General features: G+C 43.3%; 1 protein-coding gene across 5 annotated transcripts in view; it reads right to left on the reverse strand.

The window, feature by feature from the left end:
• ano10b (anoctamin 10b) overlaps positions 1-9,365 on the reverse strand; it is a 15,215-nt gene extending 5,850 nt beyond the window's left edge. For 2 of the 5 annotated variants that reach the window (XR_013789976.1, XM_079500755.1), the window contains exons 1-10: positions 9,081-9,365; positions 8,890-8,964; positions 6,859-7,151; positions 6,219-6,392; positions 5,668-5,805; positions 3,357-3,473; positions 3,103-3,219; positions 2,365-2,462; positions 1,910-2,150; positions 157-339 (exon numbers count right to left, since the gene is read on the reverse strand). Coding sequence is in view for 4 of the 5 variants with exons in the window: in XM_079500755.1 (XP_079356881.1) it covers positions 157-339; positions 1,910-2,150; positions 2,365-2,462; positions 3,103-3,219; positions 3,357-3,473; positions 5,668-5,805; positions 6,219-6,392; positions 6,859-7,144 (1,354 nt within the window). In the remaining variant the exon portion in view is untranslated. Of the gene's footprint in view, positions 1-156; positions 340-1,909; positions 2,151-2,364; positions 2,463-3,102; positions 3,220-3,356; positions 3,474-5,667; positions 5,806-6,218; positions 6,393-6,858; positions 7,152-8,889; positions 9,002-9,080 lie in introns of all 5 variants that reach the window. The other 3 variants (XM_079500758.1, XM_079500756.1, XM_079500757.1) reach the window with 3 other exon arrangements.
• Positions 9,366-10,307: the final 942 nt, after the last annotated feature.

Below are 10,307 nucleotides of genomic sequence, written 5' to 3' on the forward strand. Positions count from 1 at the left end.
TTTCTCATGCCAATAAAGCCCTTTGAATTGAATTGAATTGAATTGAATTCAAGTGTGTGTGTGTGTGCGTGCGTGCGTGCGTGCGTGCGTGCGTGCGTGCGTGCGTGCGTGCGTGCTTGCGTGCGTGCGTGCGTGCGTGCGTGCGTTCGTGCGTACCCCACTCGGTCAGGGACAGAGCTACGTGTCTATAGACATTCCCCAGCATGTTGGTGTAGACGATGTGAGTTATCGAGGGCACGTAGAGCAGGACCTGAGACAGCAAGGAGTCCCACTCCCGGTGCAGGCCTTTCGCCTGGGCTTCCCCCCAGTAGAAACCCAGCATACCCAGCACCACCAAGCCTGCGACGGGGCAGAGGAGAGAGAGGAGAGGGCAAGAGCGGTGACAGAGCTATAGACAGATGCAGTTTAACATTTTTCACAGGACTTACTTTACCCCACTCAGGTTACACAAGATTGATAGGAGCATTTCCCCTATGTGCCAAAGATGTAAGATAACGGAAGGCTGCCTATTACATATGTTATGGAGCTGCCCACTTCTGATTGATTACTGGAAGTTCATCATGTCTACTGTCTCTGATATCATAGAGGTTGAAATACCACATGATCCAAGAATTTGGTTACTGGGTGACGTTACGTTGATCAACACAAATTATTATAAAGAGTATTTTGTGTTACTCGCCAGTACAGCTGCGAAGAAAATCATCTTGGTTAATTGGAAATCTGAAAACTCACCTTCACAGAGACACTGGCTGAATGAGCTTTCATCATACTGTACTCCTGAAAAGATACTGTACAATGTAAGGAGAAAGCCTGCTACTTTTGAAAAAATATGGGGTAGGTTCTTTGAGGTTCTACCGTCAATATCTCCTCTGGGTTGATTTTGTTTTATTTATATTGTTATTTTTATTTATTTATCCGAGTTGTTGTCAAGTGGTGTTGTGTACAATACAGAGTAATGAGAGCTGTGTAGTTTACCTTTCTGGGGTTGGGGTGGGGGGTGGGTGGGGGGGTTTGTTTTTTGCTGTTTTTTTCTTTTGAGTTTGTCTTGTCTTGTTAAAAAAAAAAAAAGGAAATCATGATTCTGTAATTCATTGTTTTGAATAATGATGATGTCTGCATTATCAATAAATAAACCTTTTTAAAAAAAAGGAAAGTGTTACGCTGTTAACAGCTTAATTCGCAATGAGTTAGGTTTCATTTTGACTTTGTTACCATGCCCGACATACCTACTATACGATCGTGACACAAGATCAGTATAGGGCTGGAGCAGTTAATCAAACTGATCGATTTAAGTCGTTTTAAAAAATAACAATCAATAATTGATCATTTAATAAAAGAATACCATTTTAGACCGGGAAAGCATCCGTGTCATTTTAGGCAACCACTTTAACCATTATTTTATACTTTGGCTATTCAAAAATAGCACGTATACAAGTTCATGCTATGAATTAAAAAAAAATTGTACAGATCTTTGAATATATATTTTTAAAGCAAACATTTTTAACTCAAATCTTTGCTTAAGGGGGTCACTGGAATGAAACATTTGGGGGTCGACGGCCTTGACATGAAAAGGTTTGAGCTAATATAGAAACATAGGTTTTTCAGAAAACTGTCATGATTTAGAAGACATTTCTAAAAGCAGCCTTAGGTCTTAATGGGTTAATAATCAATCCCTATTTTGGGCAAGTCATTATAGGCAAAAAGTTTCAAAAATGTAATCAATAAAATAAATAAATAAAGTGAAAATAGCCAATTTACAAGCTCACAAGGTTGTGAGTGGCTGTATGTTTTTTAAAGAAATTTAGGGCACCACTTTGCAATGAATTATCACTAACACAATAATGGATAGTTGCAGCTGAAAGGGACAGTATAGTTGTGGCGGGGAATTTATTCAACTAGACGCCCTTACCTAAAAACAGCACCACCACAGGGAGAGACCCCAGCGTCACGCGCAGCTGCCTCTGCCAGTCGGGGAAGAGCGGCTCCACGCGGCCCGTGACGGGGTTGACCCCCAGCTGGCCGTGGAAGCCGGGGCGGGGCTCTGTGAAGCGCTCGGCGAGGTGCCCGGAGCCCCAGCGGTAGGAGAGCGAGGAGCTCCGCCGCTTCCACATCTCCATGACCACGGTGGACCACAGCATGCTGAAGACAGCCTGGAATGGATAGAAGAACACAATCATCTTCATTGTCACAAAAAGTGGGTGAAATTATTTTTTTGAACATAGTTCCCATCGTGGTATTTTTTTTCCAAGAAAACAAAGAAAGGGGGGGTTAGGAGATCAAGGCAAGAAAGAAAATGCAGAAGCTCGTTCCACACACAAACAGCACACTCGTAGGGTCTCTCTTATCTTATTTACATGTATGTACCTGGATCATGTGGCCGCTGACCGAGAGCGATGCTTCATCATCACTGCTGCTCTGCCCTGACCCGGAGAGAGACTCCAACGCCTCCTTCTGGACACCCGCTGCATGACGTTTGAATAACGGGTTGAACATCATGGAACATTATGAATAGAAATTACGTTTCTGTTTGCCTGTTTGCCCAAACCACACCAATGATTCGCCACACAACTCCTTGCAACAGGCAACTACTTGCAGCTATGTTCAACTTGCAGCCATTATACCCAATGGCAGTTGCAAGTAGTTGCATTGGTGTGGTTTGTTTTGTTGCAAGGAGTTGCAGCTGGTGTGGTTTGGCCTTAAAAACAAACGTTTTTTAAGGTCAACCACACCAATGCAACTAATTGCAACTGAATGAGTTGCATTGGTGTGGTTTACCTTAAACACCGTTTTGTCCCCTTTGGTGTGGTATGCTTTGTAATGAAAAAGTGCACAGGGCAGATATGACAAATAACTGAAATATACCAAGAAACTACTGGCATTTTTTTAAATAAATCTTATACTTTTAAGAATAGTGGAAATAGCTGATATACAAGCTTTCATCGCTTCACAAAGCTTCTAGTTAATCTAGTTAATTCTGCATTTTCTTTTTTAAATATATGAACATTTTTCAAGCCACAATTATGACGATTATGACAAAATAATTGCGACAACCCTACAGCCATGACGCACAATAGCACGAGTACAGAAACACAGACACAGTACCTGAGAAGTAAGTGAGAGCCAGGCCTAGTATGGCTGGAGGCAGGAGAGACCAGGTGTAGAAATCCAGGAAGCTGAAGTAGAATGCCACGTTGCCTCCGAAATACGCCTGGACTGCATCTGAATAAACAGAGAGGCACAGATAGTACAGTATATGTTCTCTATTTAACCACCTGTCATTGTTCAACATAGCACCCACCTATCAATAATTTACAAAACTTTGCGTGCATGCATGTGTGAATGTTCCTCTTTCTTACCCAGTGGCTGTGCAAGCTGATTGGATGTGTACCAGGCCTTTCTGAGGGCCTTCAGTTTGTCCTGGTCATGGAGGGGAAACACGTCCACTATCACACCTGCCTGCTGCAGCTTCTGCCCTGAAATACAACATTAAGACTGCATGTAGGTCAGAGTCTACTGTAGTATACGCTTAGGCCAAGTATGAAATGCCGTGATTTGAAAGGACGGATGCAGGCTGCAAAACTCATTATGGAGCTATATTACAAAAGAAAGGATGTCTGTCATCTTCCCTATTACGACGTTCTTTCATGAGTGGACTACAGTATGAGTGCAGTTTAAAAGAGGTAGGTTGCGCACATCCAGTTCTTCGCTGGTGCTGGACAAAAGGTAGTAACATGTAGAAAAGAAGAGAACTCGGCACAAAGATCTGCTCCACAGTGTTTTGTTTATTATAACATTGCCATTTTTCAGATACACAATGTTTCGGCCTTCATCAGGTGGCCGAAACGTTGAGTATCTGTAAAATTCCATTCTTTTAAAATAAACGAAACACTGTGGAGCAGATCTGTGTGCGGACTTCTCTTCTTTTCTACATTGAACTATGAGTGCACTCTACAGACAAAAAAAAGTAGCGCTCGTTCTCTCTCTCTCTAGCTCTTTCACTCAGACACACTCACTCTCTGTCTCTCTCTATCCCTCTTGCATGTGCTGTCCATGGGCACTAAGTACTTACAACTATCCAAATGGATGACAATAATTGTTTTGGGATTGCATGCAAAAAGGCATTGGGCTGGCAGGGTGGTACATACTTTTTCCGGTTGGTACATATCTATTTTTAAGTACGGTATCTATTTTTGAGGGGCACTAGCCCCTCCAATGCCCAGTTTTGTCTGGCTGAGCAGTACTTTGTAGATAAAAAGTGAGGGCAGAATATTTAAGACGCCAATTGTGATTGGCCGGGGCCACATTTGTGATGATTTGATTGGCTGAGCACGGAATGTGATGTATGATGCTGTATGATGATAAGAGCGCCCCTCACTTCACACGAGAGATTTTTAGATACTCGTACTGTAGAGCCGGGCAGATGATAATAAAACGTTGGTTATTGCTAAGGTTGTCCCGATCCGATCATGTCATTTCAAATGACATCCCTAGTTATTGCATCCAGCTTGTCTGTTGTTAGGCCAACCGGCATCCCATAGCCTGGAAGGACAATTTATCTGCGATTAGCTAGTTCAATATTAGGACAATTAACCAGCCAACTTCATCAGTCAGTCAGTCACTATGGGTCCCCAGATTGGTCAGTCAGTCAGTCAGTCAGTCAGTCAGTCAGTCAGTCAGACAAATCGAGCTGTCCCTACTGTTATGGTCCAGCCAAAGGTCAATGTGGGGCCTATACTAGAACTGAATATGTGTAGAGCTACAGGCCATTGACACAAGGACAGGTTCAATAAACATACACACCCACAAGCACAATAACAAATGTGCACTAGCGTGTACACAAATGCACAGGGAATAACAAAAGAGAGAACTGCTGAGCTAAGCAAGTAGTACTACTGTTGTACTGTACACAGAGACCACCTGGGTACAGCAGCATAGGACTTGGCAGAGTTTAATGAGAAGGGAAAGCAATGTGTTCAGCTGTCTAGCCAAGTCTTGTGGGCACAGGGCCGGATTAACACATCTGAGGGCCCCTGGGCACTGAAGCTCGAAGGGCCCCCCTTCACGCGCGCGCAACATTTTTGCTGTTTTGAAGCCGTTTTGGGGCCGTTTTATGCCGTTATATTGGCCTATTTCCGGTCGCCTACCCCCAGCCAATTTAGCACATTGTTGCTGCTTTACACACAATTGCACTTTTCAGCTGCCCTTCTCACCAACAATAAAACACTAATCTTTTTAGACACCATTTATTTCATTCGGATTAGCAGGGAAATTTTCTGTGGAGCTTTTTTTGAGGGGCCCCTGGTGCCCAAGGGCCCCTGCCCAAAGTGCCCATATGGTAGATCCGGCCCTGTGTGGGCACGAAAAGAAGAAGACCTGGGTGCTTGAGGGGTGCAGTTAGCCTTTGTGCTCGTTAGTAACACTTTCAATTATTATCATCACTTTGATCACTATCTTACAGTTTTGACAGCAGAGAAACCCAAATCGGAATACAGTATACTAAAAAATGTGTCCAGATAGGGAAACAAAATACAAAATAGTTTTTGCTGTTGGCTACGGATTGCCTACTTAGTACTTACATACATACTGTACATCTAAGTAAGATTTTGATGGGAATATGCAAAGCAGAGATGTTTGTAGTCTACCAGCATGCCAAAGGTCCAGACTCACAGATGCCGTCTCGGTGTTGCAGGGTGAGCCTGTCAGACAGGCCAGGTATCCTCAGGTCCCTCTGAGCACGCAGACCTTCTAGTTCATACTTCACTACGTACTGCCGTTCTGCCAGGGTCAGGAACACCTGCAGGTCATCTAACATACACACACAGACAGTAGACTGTTAACCTCATAGAGATGAACAACGATGACACTGTTTCTGTTGGCAAACGTTAACTTATAACTAGCCTCAGTGTTTAATAACAGTGGGATATTTGGATACACACACAATATAATATCTTCCCAGATATAAAAGAATGCAAATGCAAAAGACTCTCAAACCTTTCAAATATCCACATGATAATATTTAAAGGGACCATTTTGTAACATTTTCAAAGGGCAGCTCTACCCACGACTTTGCGTGGTAAGTAACTATACAGGAAAGGTATTATTTTAAACCATAAAACTATATGGCCCAGTTAGGTTTCGCTAATTTCCCTCGAGGATACCAGCAGTAAAAGGAGGACTTCTTAGACCAAGTTCAAAGTCCCTCCACAAGTCCACATTACCAGTATCTTTAAAGTTGTCTCTGTCGTGACAGGAGAAGGCGGCCATGTCTCCGGTACGGTGCGTCTTACACAGGCCCAGCTCCTCAGTGGCACGCAGCAACGTACAGCGAGGAGCAGAGACTACGATGATGTCTCCACCAGCATCTTCACCAGGGTGGGCCAGTAATGCAGCACCTGGGGCGGGGGGGGGGTTAAGGAAGGTAGAGAGGGATGGGTGAGAACAGGCGGAATGGGAGCAGTGTGTGCGACTGTGTGACTGTGTGTGTGTGTGTGTGTGTGTGTGTGTGTGTGTGTGTGTGTGTGTGTGTGTGTGTGCGTGCGTGCGTGTGTGTGTGTGCGTGTGTGCGTGTAGTGATCTCTATTGTCATATGATCCTTGGGTCGGCGGTTCAAATCCCGGCTCCTCCTGTCCACATGTCGAAGTGTCCTTGGGCAAGACACTGAACCCTACATTGCCTCCAATGAGTTGGTGTGAGCTTGCCACCATTGGTGCGTGAATGTGGGAAGTGAGGACGCTGGCGTCGACTGTTCGCCGCTTCACCTCCCAATGTATGAATGAATGAACCATTGTAAAGCGCTTTGAGCACTTGGAAAAGCGCTATAAAAATGCAATTCATTATTATTATTGCAACATTTCTCACCTCCCTCCTTCGATGAAGCTTCGATAAGTTTGATGAGCCACTTCTTGGTCCCTTCTTGGACGAATGCTCCCAGCTGCACCAGAACTAGCGGCTCAACCTGATCCGACTCACAGCAAGGGCAGCTCACTTTGGTCCACCCTGAGGCCATGCTGCTCGCCCCTCTCACTCCTCCCAGAGCCTTGTCTCCTGGACCCTGCCTCTTCTGTGTAGAGTCACCACCGTCACCTTCAACCGAGTCTTCAACCAAGTGTGTAGAGTCACCACCGTCACCTTCAACCGAGGTCATGATGAGGCTAGAAAGAGGTCAGAAGAATGGAGTTAATACGTTTATTAATACGTTTATTAGTAAAGCGTTTTACCCGAACCCACGAAAGCTGAGAAACAAACTTACTTACATTTAAAAAGTTTATATTTCGCATATTTAGCCTTTACTACAAGAGTGTCTGTCTACATATATTCTACTATGGCTATGACAAAATAAAGGTATGGTGGATATATGAGCCATGCCCACAGGAGCTCACGAGTAGCCACAGTATTACTATTTATTGCCTCACTAGACTCATGCCACTATTCTCTGTCTGCTGATTAGACCAGTTTGACTCTAGTTTACCGTATCGTATACCTGTTATCCGGCCTGTTTTAGATCCCTGCCTGTATCTGGACGTTATGTACCTTTGCCCAAGGCATTATTAGGCCCTAACGCCTTTGTACTTCAATCTGTTTGGACAGACAGATGCACTATGGCTAAGCTTTAGCCCTCTTGGATTTATTTTATTTTTTAGATTGGCCCTTTAATACTGACGAGGCATAATTATTTATTTCATCCCCTAACAAAAACAGACACACACACACAATTAAGCAAGCACACACACTTCAGTCGCTCTCTCTGCATGGGAATGCAGTCAGACCACTGACAGGGGTCCCATGCAGGTGCCATGCGGCCTGCCCCTTCACAACAACAGTCTTCAATAGACTGTTGTATTCAAGTTCAAGTTGACTGTGTATTGAATCCTGTGCCTGCTTTTGGGTCCTGATGATCTGTTTGGTGTCCTGACAGGGAAAATAGCTTCAAAAGAATTGTATTCTATCCACTCTTGTTCTGTTTCACAACGATACGATACCCTACTGTGTTCTGTTCTTCAAATACTCCATGGAGTGGTGGTTGTTATATCCGTGTAATGTTAGCAGGTGTTTATAATCACGCTGGAACAGACTGTTAAGCTTATACAGTAGAGATGAACAACAAAGTCATAGTTTTGTTGGCTAACATCATATCGCCCTGTTTAATAACGGGTGACAATTTGCATATACCTACTGTACACACATGAGTTATACTTCCACCAGATAGTGTAGCAGATGTTATAGTACAGTAATTTGTTTTCATACAGTTGTATTATGTACAGTCTTGATTGTATCATTTTATATGGTACAGTATATATATTCACCATGACCATGTATTGCTACTAGAGTGGTTAGAGAACTGAACAGATATTTGAACAACAGGCAGGTTAACATTTGACTACTGTAATAAATATGCTGTATCAGTATCAGCTAGTCTAGATATGACTTGACTTCTACATTGCCATCTATGGTCTCACATTAGTGGGTATCCAAATGAAGGGACAGAGTTGCATGATGGTGAACAGCAGAAATTAGAACATAGCATTTATAAAAAGACGGGAGTGCAGAGACAATACACTGCATATTACACACAGTACAGCTAAGTAAGATTATGCATGGCCCCTGTGCAACATCTTGAGAGGAAACAGTGGTTAATTTAAAGCGCTAACACAGTGCCGCACTACACTTAACTTCCTCTGACAACACATGACAGCTGAACAGTCTGTCTGCACTGACAGAGGTAGTGACTGTGAATACGAATGCACAGTGAATGCAAACGTGCTGTACACTACCACAGACTTATAGGCCTAAGCCTGCTTGAATTATGCAGTTTATGCAGCAGAGAGGAGGGGTATGAAGAGTGAGAGAGAAAGAGAAAGTGAGCATGACTCAGGAAACACAGTAGCCTACCTATAGTGGAGTGATGATGATGATGATGATACTATTCTGATCTGCTGCAGTTGGTCAGCAGGTCCACCTCACCCACTCCAGAGGGATCAACAGAAATAAAGAGAGAGGGAGACTGGGAGAGTTATAAGTCTATACTTCATCTCATGATCTGACAACAGGGAAACAGAAACAAGCCACTTTTATGCACTTACCTTGTACGTACGAGTGTGTGTGATCCACTTCCCCTGTCAGTGTGTGTGTAATGGGTGTGTGTGTGAAATGAATCTGTGAATGTATTAAAGTGTTTATGGCAGGAATGCGGAGAAACTTCCCCAGGCTAAAACAGGGTGTGGACTGAAGGGCTGTTTGGTTTACATGCAGGCTCCTCCCATTGTTTGAATTCTACTGCAGCAGCAGCAGCCCCAGGTCCTACTGTCCTACTGTCCAACAACGCCCCCTGTCACACACTAGCAGAATCCAAGCATTTGTAATGTAAACAAAACAGGCTCACGCTGCTGCCCCCTATTTCGTCTGGGCGTATATCTATTCTACGTCCGAGCATAGACATGGTAACGCCCCGCCTGCCTCTGATTGGTCTACCGACACTGCCCGTCTTTGGGCTGCTCCCTGCCCTGTCCCTGGCATTGCCTACCAGTGACACTGAGCTGTGACATCATCGATGGAGAAAAGGCAGGGTTTTTATTCTTGGAAAGTTTAGCATGCAATACTATTATCCACTGTTCTCATGTTTATAATAATAATAATTATTATAATACTACTAATAATAATAATAATAAAAAAAGATTAGTTTGGAAATTCCTACTAACAACACTACATGTTTAGGGAAGTGGAGCTGACAGATTCTGTTGTTTTTAATAGAATCTTGTCACTGTGACAGACATGATACTGACATGATATACATGATGCTGACCTATTTAGCACTATCATCATGGTTGTTTGTTTACTTTACATTTTCTATTAATGTTGGATTCATGTTACATTTGTTAACGTGTAGTTTACTTTAGTAAACTTGACCTTTGGTGTCAAGTTGCATTGCTGTTTATTGTGAACCAGGGAGGGCACCACCCTGACTAAGAATCAACCTGGGCCCAGATGCCATTCCCAACACAACAGTGGCCCCTGCAGGACCTGATGGGGACCCACTGTTGTGTTGGGAGATGGGCTATGATTTGTGCTTTTGTAACACTTGATAATGCATGTCATGTCATGTTTCTCAACCAATATGGTCCACGGACCACTATTGGTCCATGGCATAATAGGCCTGCAGGTGGGAAAATGTTTTCAAATATATATTTAAATAAAATTACTTTGTTAAAATATGCTTAAATAATAGGCTACAGCATTTCAAAGGTCCATCAAATGTAAGAAAATATTTGAATGAATAGCTAATAAAAAGATTGAAATTAAATCATGACTGT

The sequence above is a fragment of the Electrona antarctica genome, assembly GCF_951216825.1.
Source record: "Electrona antarctica genome assembly, chromosome: 5".
Classification (NCBI taxonomy): domain Eukaryota; kingdom Metazoa; phylum Chordata; class Actinopteri; order Myctophiformes; family Myctophidae; genus Electrona; species Electrona antarctica.